Source organism: Lepisosteus oculatus, chromosome 10, assembly GCF_040954835.1.
Source record: "Lepisosteus oculatus isolate fLepOcu1 chromosome 10, fLepOcu1.hap2, whole genome shotgun sequence".
NCBI lineage: Eukaryota > Metazoa > Chordata > Actinopteri > Semionotiformes > Lepisosteidae > Lepisosteus > Lepisosteus oculatus.
In genome coordinates this window covers 39,938,873-39,955,537 of record NC_090705.1, presented here as the reverse complement: position 1 = coordinate 39,955,537, position 16,665 = coordinate 39,938,873, and the positions used below count along the sequence as shown (strand labels likewise).

The window sequence follows — 16,665 nt, the reverse complement described above, 5'->3', positions numbered from 1 at the left end:
CTACAGGGTATTTGACTTTTGAAACGTGCAATTCAGGGGCGCAGATATATTTGCACGAATCTAGAAAAGAATGGGAATTGTGTGAATTATTGTGTAAATAAAAGATATTCATTGTGAAAAGTGAATTGCATTTGTGAAGAGATACTTTTGTTTAGTCTTCTTATTGAATCACCACCCTGCTTGTGTGTCTTAAAATGCTTGTTTTAAAAGAGGTTCCCTGATATTCATGGTGAATTCAGTTCTTAGCTGAATTCCAGTGATTTTTACTGGATGGGGAAATTTTAGTGATCACAAATTCCAGTCTAAGATGTGCACTACAGTAACCGAAGAGATGATTCATTTTTACCCGATATACGTTAAGCGTGTATTGCCCAATTCGACTACTGGATGTCCTTGGGCAGCGTCATTGTTTTCTTTGCAAAGGTATTCATCCCCTTTCAATACCGTCCCATTTTGTTGAACTGAAGATAAAGTTTAGATTTCATTGTACCCGCTACAATTTAATTGCTCATGATATTTATTTGTTTTGGGTTTTTTTTCCATGGGATCCACAGGCATGGAACGTCTTGGCGTTAGACGGCAGCAACTGGCAAAAAATAGACCTGTTTAACTTCCAGACGGACATAGAGGTAAGGAAAGCGCGTGAATTCATATAATTTGTTAGTTCTGTAGTAACAGTGACACTATGTTGGGAAGATCTGGGTCTTGTTGATTTCTTATCGGTACGACTAAAGGGCAGAGGATCAGTGGATGTTCTCTTATCTGTGTGCTGTGTTCTAGGTGTGAATCTGGAACAGTGGAGGTTACTTTGAAAGATGTGTTTTCTCCATGGGTTGTAGAGGGTCTTTGTTGAGGATGGGAGGTGTTGGGGGGTCGTTTTCGTTCTGGGGAGAGTGCCAGGCCACCTCTGTGCCTTCCTCATGGCGAACAACGCCTGATCTCCCTCTCTGAATTTATTGCCAGGCCACATTCCACTTTGTTTTAAGGTAGTGCCGATTCCGACAAAGCAAGTTGGCAAATAATAAACAAATACTGACGTTTGTTTTGTTTTTTTTACAAGGCTTTAAAGTAAATGTCAGTTTTAAAAGTATCAGTGCTACCTTTGTCATTCTCGAGCCCTATTTGCTTTGGGTCTGTGCCCTGACGAGAAAAAGTGGCAGCTGTTTCTCTGCAGCAACAGGAGAGCGACAAGCGCGTTTGTCACCAGGTGGCAGGGTATTTCCGATTGTGGAATTGCATGCAGCGATCAATGAATAGGGAAAATGAAAAGAAGGAAAGGGAGAAATGAATCTCCTATCCTAGACGTCCATGGAGGCATCTGATAATTGCTTGCCCATTCTGTTTTGTGAGCCAAGCTTGGTGCAGTGTACTCGTTATGCATTGCCTGGTTGAAGCTGATGGATTTTAAAGGCCTGTAATTGAGCTTAAACCATAAATTAAAACAGCAGATAAGATTAACAGTTGAGAGTGGCACTCAACTTCGTCCATCCATTTTCTAAATCTCTTCATCCACTACAGGGTCGCAGGGGGAGCCAGGACATAACCCAGCAGTCATGTAGTTCTCATATGACAGAGAATTCTGCCTCAAAGGAACTGTTAGAGTTATCTTTTCACCTATTTGCTGATGCTAATCACATCAGTAGTTCGGGCCATATATCATTGTATAGTCCATTTGCTATACACAAATACCAAAGCACGCAACTTGAATGCAAAAAAAAAATGAAAGCTTCTTGATTATACCGGTTTCATTCTGCGCTGATATTTATTAATTGTGGCGTTTGTTTCAGTTGGTAAAGCATCTCTTCAACTACATTTGCTGAAGATGTCATGTGAGATTCAGCTTCGATAACGTGTTAAGCAGTGACTGTCTAAAGTCCCGTTCTCTTTAACTAGCATGAGAATCCCATGAGCTCTTTAGCCCACTGTGGTCTCGATGGGAAGGAAGAGGGGGTACAGTAGAACATGAGAGTCATAACATTGATTTTGTTACTGTACCAGAGCCTTCGGGAAAGATGCAGACATGATAGTATGTATTTGTTGTGCAGTACTGCTGGTGGTGAGGATAGGCTGCGCATTTTTCAGGCTTGCTCTGTGTGCAGAGATCCCAGATCAGATATCTTTTTGCTTTAAAAGCAAGTGAGGAAGTTGAAATACTGTACTGCATCAAAACGCAGTCCGCACCTTATGTGTAGTATTTTTCTTAGTCAAGCAGTGAATGTTGGGATGTCATGGCCTATACGCATGGGGCAGACACAACCCTGTCAAGTGTACACACACGTGTTTTAAAAATGAGATGGAAAAATGGGACAAAATACATTTTCCCAGGTGCCCATTTGAAATCGACTGTATAGGTTGTTGAGACATTTGTTTGGGGTCTGTAAAATAAGGGAGGCTCTTATGTTGTGTTTGTTACAAGCTTGCAGTGATGAACACTGATCTTGTGAGTTTGAATTGTCTAGGTAATTTACTGATTTATAAAAGAGGCCCATACTGTATCTGTACTTTGCCGTTGTTACGAGTGGTGTATGATTCAATGTTGTGTATACAATACATTTCAGTGGAGGCGCTTGTCAGTAGTTACTGTTGTTAGAGCCATATAGTGAGTAAAGGTCACTGAAAGTTTTGAGTGGTTCAAGCGTCATAATCACACATGCGAGGGGTTTTGTAGCCACAAATGCTCTCCTAGCACAAAGCTTCACTTTCACGCTTTTGCCACACAAAAGGCAGAAAGAGCAGTACGAATAAAGAGGGATTAAAAACGGAAAAGTCAGGGGCCCCCAGAAAGGCTTAAACGGCAGTGGCGCTCATCGGATCGCACGTTGAGGTCTGCTCAACGTGCCAAGTGTCATGAGCCGAGTGTGGGCGAGATGCGCACGCCGAGGGTAGGGCGAGATGAATCGTCCAGGCCTCTCTTGTATCGTGACAGCGCCCTGCGGCCCTCTGGGTGTCTGCAGTCGGTGAGGGGTGCGTCTCTCTCCCAGCAGCCATCATTTGCCAGCAGCCATATCGCCCTGCAGCTCACAGCTGGCAGCCCACTGGAGCCCAGCAGGTGTGAGCCTGGTCAGTACCTGGATGGGAGACGTCCTGGGAAAGCTTAGGTTGCCGTTGAAAGAGGTGTAAGCGGGACCAGTAGGGGGCGCTCACCCTGCGGTCTGTGTGGGTCCTAATGCCCCAGTATAGAAATGGGGACGCTGTACTGTAAAAAGGCACCGTCCTTCGGATGAGACAAAAAAACGAGGTCCTGACTCTCCGTGGTCATTAAAAATCCCAGATTGTCTCTCGACAAGAGTAGGGGTGTTACCCCAGCATCCTGGCCAAATTTCCCATTGGCCTTTACCACTCATGGCCTCCTAATAATCCCCCTCTCTGAACTGGCATCATCACCCTGTTCTCCTCCCCACTGAGAGCTGGTGTGTGGGGAGTGTACTGGCGCACTATGGCTGCCGTCGCATCATCCAGATGGGGCTGCACACTGGTGGTGGTGGAGGGGATCCCCATTTCCTGTAAAGCGCTTTGAGTGGAGTGTCCAGGAAAAGGTTACCCAAGGTTACCACATCATCATTCTAGGGCAAAAGGAAATGGTTTGAATCTAGTGGTACAACTGCAGTTAAAATAAGACATGCATCGCTGTTATCTTACAGCCCAGAGAGTAGCTCCACGTCTTATCTGACACCTCTTTATTAAACTATACTGAGTCTCGTGGAATTCAGTCAAGGGGGAATTTCTAGTGCTGAACTGGTTGAATTCAATCCCAGTACTCATTTATTCTGGCAGGGACCAAATGAATCATGCTGTCGCCTGTTAGTAGCCTTTCATTTCTAAGAGAAGTCACCAACCAATGGAATATCGCTGAGCATAGGAGTGACAGAGGACAGAGCATTTATACGAAGGCTTCAAATGAAGCAGTCAGGAGCGTAACACACTAATTCAACCCCGCAAGGGGATAGAAGACTGGCACACCTCCCTCCATCTTTAGTTTCTTCAAAGTGAGCAAGTGGAAGAGTTTCTTTTGTACCTCTGTTGTCTTTCATCTTCTTTCTGAGCTTAAAGAGAACGTTATTATACATGAGACATAGACATGTTTGTACAATTGTAAAATAAGAAGGCAGAATTTGCCAAAGGGGAAGTTCCTATACATTATCTTTCCAGCATCGTTTTGTACTACAAACACCAATAACAAGGGCAGAAACAATTGTATTATACTCATCTACAGAGGCACAATATAAATGCTAAATACTCAAATGTACAGCAATAGCTGATTAGGCACATACTGTACATGATGTTATTTACATTTTTAAGTAGTTAGCAGATCAGTTGTTATGGTAGTATTATTCCTTGGGATAACAAAATACAGAACTGAAGGTATATGATTCCATAAAAATGCCACGTGTTCAGTGTTCTGTTGTGTTTACCTAAAATTCTTTTTACGACGCTATATAAAACAACACGGGTTCAACGCAAGAACGCCTTAGGTGCCAATTGAAGGTAACTTTACTGCTCAGTGACATGGCAGAGTCCTTCAGGCCCTGAAGTAATTTGTCTGTTCCTGCAAGTCAGTCCGGAAGTGTTGATTTTCCAGTAGGACAATGCGAGGCCTCACAGTGCGAGTATTACGATGGCATCACTTCAGGAAAGCAGTGCTGAGTCTTAACACCAGTGGGAATAACCCACCAGTGCCATCAACAGGAGACAATATCTTAATCAGCCTTCAACAGCTGGCAGCAGCTGGATAGGAGGAGTGGCAGAACGTCCCACAGCAGTCTGCACAGGGGATGATTAGGTCTTTGTGTCATGCTTCGTGTTAACTGCCGGGTTAATTGTGACACATTATACATTGAAAAAGTTTGGGGATTCTTTTGCCCTGTGTTATTGCTCACTTTTTCTGTGAGGACTAGTCGGTGACCGGCAGGGTTTCCTACATAATCTGGTGTCGTGTCGGGTGCTGTATTTCACGCTTGGTACCTTTCTTTGGGCGAGTCTGCAGGCGGGCCGGTGGATCTAAACCAGCGGTGAGCGTGACCGTTGCTGGTGTGCTCCGGTAGTCGTGCAGAGTGCGTGCACGGGCCCCCAGCTCTCGAGACTCTTGCCGGTGGATCGGCGGGGGTCCGGAGGCTGGGAGTGGGGGGGGGGCTGAACTCTGCTGCTGTCCCCACAGGGCCGCGTGGTGGAGAACATCTCCAAACGCTGTGGGGGCTTCCTGCGCCAACTCAGCCTGCGGGGCTGCCTCAGCGTGGGGGACGCCTCCATGAAGTGAGTACGGGCCCACCCCGTCACCCCCGTCACCCCCGTCGCCCCGTCGCCATGGCTCCACGTGACGCGGGTCCGGTCCCGCTCACTCGGCCGGCCCGTGTTGTTTGGAGCCTCTCCACCGGATTGGACAGGACCGCTTCCTGTGCGGGAGAGGAGAAGGGTGCGAGGTGCTTCCTGTCCTACTCAGCCAGTGCGGTGTGGAAGTGAAGCCTGCCCAGAGGTCTCCGATTGCCTCTTGACCTCCCTCATCTCTAGCTGTTTGATGGCTTCCACTCCTAGGCGCCTTCCTTGGGTACCACTTTGCCTTCCATTTGCCAGTGCCGACAGCTCAACGGTCAGGGCTTCGGAGCAGATTACAGTACCTTCAAGGATGGGCGCCATACATGCCATTTTCTGCTTAAAGCTCAAAACGTCTCGCCCTTCCTCGTTTGTGCTAGAATGTAACACCGCAGAGATCGCATGATCAGTTTAAATGACATCTCTAGGCAGTGCTACCGCAGACAGACATGCATGTCCTAATAATATGGTGGGATTCATATACACAAGGGGCTCTGTAAGATGTGATGTGTAATATTACTACTTCTGCCTTTCAAGTTGATGAAGAAACTGGACTTTTTCCATCTCCTGCTGCTACACAACCTGCCTTCCGATGATTAATGAGTCTGGTGGTTTTTCTCCGGGCTTTTTTTCTGAAATGCGGAGCGTTTCTAAAAGTGTGTCTGTCGTTCGATTCCGACACTGCGTAAAAAATAAACAAGTTTCACTTTTTTCCTTTCTCTTTTTTTTTTTTTCTCCCCCAGGACTTTTGCACAGAACTGCAGAAATATCGAACACCTTAACCTTAATGGGTGCACAAAAATCACTGACAGGTAACCATGTTCACTAGACTGGCTTGAGGGCTTCATTGAGGAAGTATAATATGAGAGTCCACTTTAACAAGGGGTTTGTTTGTTTTTCTTTTTGTTACAGCACATGTATTAGCCTTAGTAAATTCTGTTCCAAACTGAAACATTTGGACTTAACTTCCTGTGTGTCAATAACAAACAATTCTTTAAAGGCGTTAAGGTAAGGGATTTTATTTTGTCTTTTTTTAAAAAAAACACCGTTAGCATGGAGCAGTCAGTGGGAAGCAGGATTTGATGCTAAGATATATCAGTCTCCTCCCCGATCACCCCCACTGCCGTGGGTTACAGGAGAAATCAAGCTAGTGATCTCAGAGCAAGAGAAAAGGGAAAATCAATATCAGGGTTGTTACACGCTACTAATTATAATAGTAAATCTCTATGATGAAAAATGCTCACAGCAGCTGATATTGAGTGGCACTTAAGGAACCAGCTCCATAAAAACTGATGACAGTTGCAGAATAAAATCAAAAATTATTTTCATTCGTCTTCTGCTAGGATTTTGTATTCATGAAATGAGCAACCTGGCACGGAGCAAGATACATAGGATAAGGCAATCTCCATAGCCCTTCAAAAATAAAAAAAAATCAAAGAAATGAGGAGAGAGAGATTTAACTTGTCTTCATGATATCATGAAAAGAAGCTTTTAACCTTATATTATAAATTGTTTCATTGAACCTGAGGTTTCCTCGCAGCTGACTTAAATCCGTTCTGAGCTGCATAATATCCTTCACAATATACTGAAAACTGGAATGGGTGTGGGAGTTGTTATGAGCTTCATTTCTGCTCCATCCGCAGGGGGAATTTCATGATCCGGGAGATACCTTTATGCTAGTGATGGGGGGGAATTCCATTGGAGTGTGTTGAGTATTATGACTTTCCTGTAAACGTCGTGGTAGGCCGACACCAGAGTACAACCCTGACAGTCTCCTTGTGAGTCACAGAAGCTAGTTTGCCGTACCGTTGATGTTCTCTGTAATTCTTCACTTGTCAGGCAAGGGGTTAATCTGGATGAGCCAAATACCTTGTGAATTGCAGGGCATTATGGAGTTCAAAGCCCATTTACTTTCAATGTTCTTATTAAACACTCTCTTCCTAGTAAATTGAACGACAAATTACCCAGAAAAACAAAGGGCTGCTCAGTCTCTCCTCGGAGACCTTCTTCAGAGAGACTTGGAATTTCAATTGTAACCCGTGTGACCAAAAAGAACCTGGTATAGACGTTTTGTCTCTGTTGTAGTGTGTACAGGAAATTGCTTGTGCCGTTCTGTCAGGAAAGGCAGTTAGGAACCTGGGTAGAAGTGAAATCTGGGGGATTAAAGCAGTAGAGGTGTATTAGTGTTGACACTGTCACAAGGGAGCGCTGTGAGTGTGGCTGCTCTTTCAGAGTCTTATTACTCGCTTCAGCCTCCGATCAGCTGTTTTTTCCCTCCCTTCCAGCGAGGGCTGCCGGTTCCTGGAGCACTTGAACATTTCTTGGTGTGATCAGATATCTAAGGATGGCATAGAAGCTCTCGTGAGAGGGTCTGGGGGCCTCAAAGCGTTGTTCCTGCGAGGTTGCACCCAGGTTGGTGAAGCAAGCCGTTTCGTTTTCAGGGGGATGGGGATGCAGAGTGTTCCCCACAATTAGCCACAGTTCCCATCATAACTTGACTTGTTGAGCGGGTTCAAACAAAAGTGGGTTTTGTCTTAGCAAAATTCAGCATTTGTTTTATTCTGCTTATCTTAATTTATTAGCCAGGACTATACGCATGTCTAAAGCCTTAGAGAAAACATTTGCTGTATATGGTTGTATTGATTGATTCTTGTGGGGGCTGTCAAGGGAGACATATTCTGTAATATAGTTTTAATCTTGTGCAACATTGCCCCCCAAAGGCATTACTGTATAATTACATCACCACTTCCCACAAGACGCAAAAACTTTCTGGCATGTTATGAAATCCGCTGGGGAACTGCTCCCAAATGGAGACCACCAACCGTTTATATTCTCAGAAATGTAAGAATACCATATGACAGGATGTATTATCTTTTGTTTTACGACTGAAAAAAATCTTCAGGGCCCATTCTTCTCTAATGAGGGGGAGGATATACCTGTACGATATGGTAGATTTTCATTAAGAAAGTACTAACAAGCATTGCGTTCGAGCACAGAATCATAAACCGGTGCTGCACCATAGAAAAGGTTAAACTTGACAGGCATGAAGTTTCTGCAGCTATGTGCGGCGCTAGATAACTGAGGCAGTAGAAGAGACAGTGGGACCTTGTGCTCTCCTGCAAGCTAATTCTGGCAGCCGGGCTGTAAGTGCCGGTGAAGGATAATGAACTAAAACGAGCATCTTCTTTTCATGGTGGTCATGCAGCTGGACGATGATGCACTTAAGCACCTCCAGAAGTATTGTCCCGAGCTCATGACCATCAACTTGCAGTCATGTACAGTAAGTGGTGTTCGATTATGTTTCTTGCTGTTCGCCTGGTCATGTGTGGGAAGTTTTGCCCATTTGGTGCCCCAGCGAAAATCTTTCTCCCTGTAAGGTCGTGTCCATTTGTCAAAGTGGTACTTCAGGCTGGGCGGGCCATCTGTATGTCTCAGACTGAGGGCGGGTTGAAGAGACAAAACCAGGTGATTCCTATCTTGAAGCAAGTACCTGTGGAGAGGAATTTAACAGAAGGCAGAAAGACGTTTTTATTTTTGGCAAGGGAATGGAAATCGGCCAGCTCAGCTGAGAACCTTAATGTCTTTTAAATATGGCTGTGCCACTGGTAAATTCTTTTTACGGTACCAGAATTAGTTCTATCTCCCAGTCTAGGTTTTTAAGCAGATGGATGCATGTGGTCCATTGTTTTTCTGCTGAATGCAGATTTATAAAGTTAGGTTCTTCATTACTTTATTTAGCAGATCACAGATGAAGGCTTAGTCAGTCTATGTAGAGGATGCCACAAACTTCAGATCCTGTGCGTCTCTGGATGTACCAATATCACAGATGCCTCTCTCACAGCCCTGGGTCTCAACTGTCCTAGACTTAAGTAAGTGAACGACATTTGTGTTCAAGCCACTCGCCTGTTTCGCTTTAAAGACGCTTTGACTTTCAGTAAAGACTTCTTCCTGGAAGGATTTATTCAAACTCTGATCAGACAGATTGACCGTTATTTTGCTGCACTTACACAAAGGGAATAAATTGTTCAGAAGCTTCCTGCGCTGGCAGGGAATGCTATAACTAATTTTTCTTCGCTTTGAATTTCTGCCTTCAGGAGCTTTAAGTGTCATACAGCATGAGAAAGAAGCCCAGCAGTTCCAAAAAATGAGCTGTAATTTCTCAAGCTGCGTGGGGAATGAAGATTCTTGCAAAACCTTACCTTATACTCCTGGCTGTCAGTCATCCAAAGCTACAGAAGTGTTAGAGTTTAGATGTCTAACATGACTGAAAGGGTAGACTTGTCTTCAAGCGATGAGTCCTGCAGTAACAACACTTCACATTGTATTTGCACTTTTATCACCAGAATAATCATCAGCCAGATGTCTTTTTCTACGGTTTTTCTTCCCTTTCTATTAAATTATATAAAAATATGCTTCTCTGTTGTGGAAGAATTCAGATATACGACTGTCACTTTTTATGTTCTGTACTTAATTTTGAATATGCGGGCATGTCTGTCAAGTCGCTCGGATTATCAAGAATCCTCCAATTACCCTGACAACATTTCATTTCAACTTATTTTGTCCCAGTTAGCTTTTTTTGTGGGCTGCAGTAAATCTGCAGTTACTTAAACAGCCAATAAGCGTTTTACCTGACCAAGAACTTAAAATTCCGGCCATTTTCAGGAACAAAACACAAACTTATGTTCATGCATTATTCTTGAACTGAAGATCCCTTATTTCATTAATAGAAATCAATTGGACAAGAGTCGGACCCCCATGCAAATCATAACACATATGGGGAATAATCAAAAGGGTTATAAGTTGTTATTTAGGATATAGTTTTAAGAATCACTGTTATCAGGAGCTTTTCATATACAGTTAGGTCATGTCCTGTCATTTCAGCAGTGCTTGCTATGTATAGGAGAACTAGCAGGTGTTAATCTACCGGGTCTCCAGGATGAGACAGTGCTGTTGTATCGCTCTCTTTAGAATCCTGGAGGCGGCGAGATGTTCACACGTGACGGACGCTGGCTTCACTGTTTTAGCAAGGGTGAGTACTGCGTTATGGGTTGAGTGATATTTCCAGCAAACTGCAACGCCGAGCACCATTGTTAGCATGAGCACTGATGCATGGACTCCGCAAACAGCGAGAAGCGTTGTTACGACTTTCGGAAACGTCAGTGAGCGATTGCGCTTCAAGGGGGTTGAGGTTTGAAGGTACACGTGGTGTGTTTTGGGCTCCTTGTGGCGGTTTGGGTTGGTTCTTAAATCGGTAGTCTTAATCATGCAGAAGTGTATGAAGATCCAGATCTTTTGTTGTACAATTTACAGTAATGTCATGTGCTTATACAGTATGAAGAGTATGAAGTAGGAAAAGTATGAAGAGGTTTTTTTTTATATTTACTATAAATTCAATCATTTCAGTTTTCCTACCTGAACGGTATTCGCAAGTCAGTGCGCTGCACTGGAGGAGGGGTGCCTCTTAAACAACTTCCCTATAAAACAAAACTTACTTATGATTCTTTTCTTTCAGAATTGTCATGAACTAGAGAAGATGGATTTAGAAGAATGTATTTTGGTGAGGTGTCTTTATTTAAGTGCACATCTGAATCTTAAAAATGACGTTCATGAAGGATTTCAGTTTCTTTCAGTTCATTTTCCATTCCAATTTTTTCCATCATTTTACAATACTGCGTTATACTACACTGTATATATAGAGGCGGTCACTGTGGAGCTGTGATATGAAGTTTAAATAGTATGGTTTATTAAGAATCCAGTGACAAGTGGCATAAAGTTCATATGCTTCTCTTTGCAATCATTTCTAAATGGCTGTGTGCGTTTGTGCGCTGGGTTTGTCTAACATAAGCTGCCTGCTTTTTTCTCCTCTTGACAGGTGACGGATAACACACTAGTTCAGCTCTCCATCCACTGTCCTCAGCTCCAGGCTCTGGTGAGTTTGGTATCATCTTCGCATTCTTGATCTTTTCTTTCGTGGCCATTCGGACGATGTTTGTTTATCTGCTTGTTTCAGAGCTTAGTAACCAGGTCATAAGGCTCACAAAATAATTTGTTCAGAAGAATCCCTCTTTTGGAAATAAAATAATTTAGAAGAAAGCTGTCCTTGGCTTTGTGGATCGAAATTCACGGCACTGAGTTGATGCTTTCGTGTGTAAGTAGCCCTGGAAATCCCCTCAGCCTCCTCATATCTGTACGGGAAGCCTAAGAGTGGAGATCAAGATCATCAAGGTTCACAGAACCTGCTGTCTGCATAGCTGAGGAAGCTGTGTTAGTCCAGACACGAAGGAACCAACACGTACTGTAACGCCATAATTGCACATTGACAGGTCTGCATGCTGTTGATGTGCCCATCCCACTTCAGTGCGCGAGACACTTCTGTTTTGCAGAATCGAAGAATCTGCACTGTTTTGCTGCTTGGCACTTCACGTTGACCTCATCTTGACTTCTCTCACCTTTACCGCCTGTTCTCAGCTCAGGATGCGCAGGAAAGTCGCCACCTCCAGAGCCCACAAGAGGGCGCTAGCCGCTCGGGTGTCTCGGTGGCGTGGCTTGGCGCTGCGCGGGTGTGACTGTCCCCCCCGTGTTTGTTTCTGTCACCGGTGCAGAGCCTGTCCCACTGCGAGCTCATCACGGACGACGGGATCCGCCACCTCAGCAACAGCACCTGCGGGCACGAGCGTCTGCAGGTGGTGGAGCTGGACAACTGCCCGCTCATCACCGACGTCACGCTGGAGCACCTGAAGAGCTGCCACAACCTGGAGCGCATCGAGCTGTACGACTGCCAGCAGGTCACGCGGGCGGGCATCAAGAGGATCCGGGTGAGTGAGCCCGGACCGCCGCCGCGGGCGGAAGGGGGCGGAGTTTAGGAAGTCCCGCCTCGGCCGCGCTTCCCCTGACACCCCGACCACCACCCCCCCCCCCCCCCCCCCGTCGGCGCGGCGCGGACGGAGCGCTTGCGGGCCCCGTCCGGGTGTGGGGAGGGCTGTCGTGCTGAGCTAGACCCTGTATTTCTGTTGTCGCGCTGATGCCTCTGTGTCATTGGCGTATCGTTCTCCCCTTTCGCTTAACCCGTAATGCTCTTCGCTGGTTCTCTCTCGTACAGTAATCGTGCTGTTGTGTGGTTAGAAAATGGTTCACGGCACGCCTGTGTGGTTGCGTGTACAGTACGTTACCGACTCCGTTCTCAGTTTTCGTCTAGGGTCCAGGTAAGGACATCTGGGACAGATACCGTATCCTTGAGCTCCTTTGCGGTACCTGACCCTTTCAGCATTTCTGAGGCCAACCCCCACACCCGGCTGGTCCCAGCCAGAGGGTGGTCGTGTGACACTGCAGAAACCAGGATAAGGCTTGGTTTGAGGAGGCAGAAGTGCTGTTCGCGTCAGGAGTGCGTGTTAAATGATCAGAGGGTTCCCAGCAGTTCGATGACTGATGCCATCAAGCTCCGCTGTCTGTAAGCCCCCGGGCGCATGACCGTGAATGAGCTGCCTCCGCAGATGCCCAATACGGCCGTGTGTTCTTGTTTTTGCAGGCGCACCTGCCTGAGATCAAAGTGCACGCCTACTTTGCCCCGGTCACCCCCCCTCCGTCCGTGCACGGCGGCGGCCAGCGGCTCTGCAGGTGCTGTATCATTCTTTGACAGCAGAGGGCGTGGGGGGGCTCTGTGCCCCACCCTGCTTGTGTGAAGGATGGAGGATTGGGATGCTGGTGATAATCTCGACCCTCCCAGTCTGGGAGAGGAAGACTGGTGGTTGGGGGGGGGGGGGGGAGAGGAGGAGGAGAGACCTCTTGCTTGCTGAATGGCGATGAGTGCTGGATGTCTTTCTCTTGAGCGTGCCCACGCAACGCTGAGGACGACAAAGGGAGGGAGGGCCAGGGAAAGACGGCAGCAGCCGGCAAACGAGGGAATCTGGATTTGTGGATGAGGAGACTACAACAACACATTTCCTTGTGGAATATCGGGCAATGCTTCCATTTCAAAAGAGTCTGTACTTCAGTCCACGTACCCTTGTGTTATTGTGCTTCTTACAGTAATGTTACAGTGTGGTATCATGGTAGCGGAAGAGCGCTGAACCTTGTGGTTAAGCGGTTGTAGGCAAAGCAGTCGACTCGTATCGGTGAATCCGTGGATTTCTGGGGATTTTCCTTGGGAGGAGTTCGGCGTGGCTCAAAGATCAAATCCGGGAGGGGCTCAAGAATGCTCTCTGCTAGCGGATGGCGAGTTTGGTTCTTGCGAAAAAGAAAATGAAGCTAAAAACCGAAGGTGTGGGAAGTGGTTGTGCGGCATCTGTTGAAGAGCGGGTGGATGAAATCTCGGCCGAAATAATTCTGTGGATCGAAGAGGTATCAGCGTTAACGTCATCGTGTGAAGATCTTTTATTGCTGGCTCAAAAAAGAAGATAAAATGGTAATGTGTGTTTTTGCATTCAGGAGGGAGTTCAGTGGTAACTACTTCATGCATTTGTTTTTTGTTTTTTATCAGTGCTAATTGGTGTCCAGGCTTGGCTATTCTGGGGGCAGAAGGTACATTATAGACATCTGAAAACTAGAGCATGGTAACTTATAAATGAAACCTATCCTTACAAAAAAAGAGCTGGACATCCCTTTTAAGCAAAAATCTGATTAACTCCTTTCGGATGACAGTTTGCCTGCGACCAAGATATTTTAAGAATTTAGTGATCTGCTCACAGCAGTAGCATATATAAATATTTTGTATAGTTTTTTTTTTTTACACACACACTTCATGTGCAGTGGAATGAGTTGAAGGGGGCTGCTAGCCTTTTAGTTTACCAGCTGCGGAAAGAATTACTCTCACAGTGTTTTAAGGCCATCATGTAATATTTGTGCAATGCGTGGAATGGTATTTGATGGCCTGTACAAAGTTGGTTTGTAGTATTTTTAAATAAAATGTCTCTTATACTGTACATCAGGTGAGGGCTGTCTGGAAAGCCTCACTGTGCTGTGACACACAACCATTCTTCTGTACCTACATCAAGGAGCTACTTCTAAATTACTTATTGTGTAAAAAAGGAAACATGCACTGTTTTCCTAAATTATTGCTTATGGTAGAGAGGTTAGGATTTTACCCTTGTTTTTTTTTCTGTTCTTTTTTCCAAAGATTTGTGAGAAGTCCTAGGTTTATTATTTTTCCTGAAATAGTGAAAGAAAAGAAAATATTATTGAGCGCAAGACAATGAGATAAGAGATGGTAGACATGTTTATCATAGTACCTGGCCATCTTGAGTGTGTATATTTATATCTGTTGCTGCTATGCTGGAGAAAGAAAGAAATCTTTATTTTTAAAGCTTTGTGCAGCTCATGAAAACTGAAACCATAATCTTTGACAATATGCCTTATTTAATTGCAAAGTGATTATAAAATGTATGTTTGTGATTGCACTTGCTCTAATGTGAGTATTGTTGTCCAAGAACTTTTATAGTTTAAGGTTCTTTGCTGTTGGAATTCTGCGCACAAGTATCTAGAATTTTGTTTTGTTGCTCTTTTAGGCTCAATTGATCATTTTTCTGTACACATTCCTACCTTGATAAATGTAAAGTAATTTATTAAACATGATTTTGTGGCAGTAGGTTTATCACCGTCTCTCAGATCAAAATGGCCTAGAAATTGTTTCTGTTGGAGCGGAATATCTATTTATAAATATCTTTCTACCTAGGTCCAAAGCAGTCACTGCAGTCCTGTTAATCCATTCTCGCGTCAATACGACCAGAAATTAAATACAAATCTGGTTGTCCAAATGTTGCCATTGGGTGAACCAGGAAAGCTTGCCAGCAAAGTAGCCCTACACTAATCTGTCATTGTGCAGTTTGTGCTGAGAATGGCTTTGTACCTTGCTGACAGTTTTATTTCAGGGCAATGAATGAATATACAATAGAGGAAAAAATATTTTATGCCCTACAAGTTTCTGATTGTAAAAAGCATACAGTTAAAATGTTAAATATCCAATACTTGAATATTGAATATACACACATTATTTTAGTCTGGCTCATGTACTAGAATATAGCTCCGTTCCTAAAGAGATCACAGGCGTTCGAGACCAGGTTGTGAAGGTGCTAAACATCCAGTACAGCGATGAGGTATTGCAAAAAAGAAGCTCGGTCTCCATCTTCTACCAAGAGAGAGCTTTCTTTGAAAATGGCTTCTAAACCGTTTAAAAGCACTCAAGGAGAGACGAGCCACTCTCTCAGACTTTGTAGCTTGCAGTTGTCATTAGCTGGACTGTCCAACAGCTACATGCTTAAGTAAACCTTTACTAAGATGAACATCCCAATAAGTTTTTAAGGTGGACCTGTTTCATTATTGTAGTGTGTTACTAGTACACATGACTTGTCAGGAACAAACACATCAACATGGAGATTGTAAATCTCAGTATTGTGGTGGCTTTTCATCTCACTTAGCATACTAAGGTGAGTGATGAGTGCAAAGCGGCTCATCCAGAAAACCCTGTCTATTTCCAGAAATGGTCGCAGAATTTCAACAGTATCAAAGAAGTGTCAGTAATCATGTGACATCTGTGGTCACATCTGCTTAAGCCTGAAACTTTTGTTCAGCACTGATATTTTTTTCTTTCCCCTCCTTCGCCCCAAAGGATTCTTCTGAGTTGCTTGAAACCCAAATATTTTGGGAAAACTATACTGATGAAACACACACCTGTGTACACCAATGATACCGATACTTACTGGCTATTAACACAGAGTACATTTTGCTCCTTGTCATCAATACTAATGGTGTCTCTAGGACAAATGATTTAACAACTTTTGTTAAAATGAAAAAAAAAATGATAGTGAAATTGCTCTGGCTGTTATTTCAATAGAAGTTAATCAAATAAAATATCACAAATGATGTATTTTATCTCTTGGAAGGATGTTTATACCAGAAAAGTGTTTTTTGTTTATTTTAAACCAGCACAGTATTCTTGATGATGCTTGTTTTTTTTTCAGCTTTTCATTCTTGTATAAGTCTTATTAGAACTTTATTCATGGTTTACTGGTTATTTCTTCAGGTGGTTCATAAGAGAAAATGGTAGGAAGGTGCTTTAAAACCATTTTGTTTTAACTCCACCATTAATTCTGGTGTCCTCTTAAATATTTAGTTGAATTATGTGGTCACCTTTCTTACAGATTTGACCATCACAACTGTTGAGCATTTAAGGACACTGTAATTGTGCTACATAAATTGTTTCTTCCCCCCCAAAGTAGTGCAATATGAATCGAGTACAAATTTGATGATAAATGCTACTGTGCATATGACCAATAGCACCACTTTGACCTAAAGATGGGGCTTAACTCTTACTGATTCTTGTACGAATGGTGTACACGAAATGCTTCTGAAACCCCCTGCTGAAGA

General features: G+C 44.1%; 1 protein-coding gene across 3 annotated transcripts in view; it reads left to right on the top strand.

Annotated features, from left to right (window-relative positions):
• Nucleotides 1-16,165, top strand: part of fbxl2 (F-box and leucine-rich repeat protein 2) — a 60,625-nt gene extending 44,460 nt beyond the window's left edge. The window contains exons 4-15 of one of the 3 annotated variants that reach the window (XM_069195201.1): nt 555-629; nt 5,156-5,250; nt 6,051-6,119; nt 6,220-6,315; nt 7,593-7,719; nt 8,513-8,587; nt 9,049-9,176; nt 10,276-10,336; nt 10,820-10,864; nt 11,180-11,236; nt 11,910-12,122; nt 12,833-16,165. In XM_069195201.1, the coding sequence (XP_069051302.1) occupies nt 555-629; nt 5,156-5,250; nt 6,051-6,119; nt 6,220-6,315; nt 7,593-7,719; nt 8,513-8,587; nt 9,049-9,176; nt 10,276-10,336; nt 10,820-10,864; nt 11,180-11,236; nt 11,910-12,122; nt 12,833-12,940 (1,149 nt within the window). In that variant the 3' untranslated portion in view covers nt 12,941-16,165. Of the gene's footprint in view, nt 1-554; nt 630-5,155; nt 5,251-6,050; nt 6,120-6,219; nt 6,316-7,592; nt 7,720-8,512; nt 8,588-9,045; nt 9,177-10,275; nt 10,337-10,819; nt 10,865-11,179; nt 11,237-11,909; nt 12,123-12,832 lie in introns of all 3 variants that reach the window. The other 2 variants (XM_015356889.2, XM_069195202.1) reach the window with 2 other exon arrangements.
• The last annotated feature ends 500 nt before the right edge of the window (nt 16,166-16,665 follow it).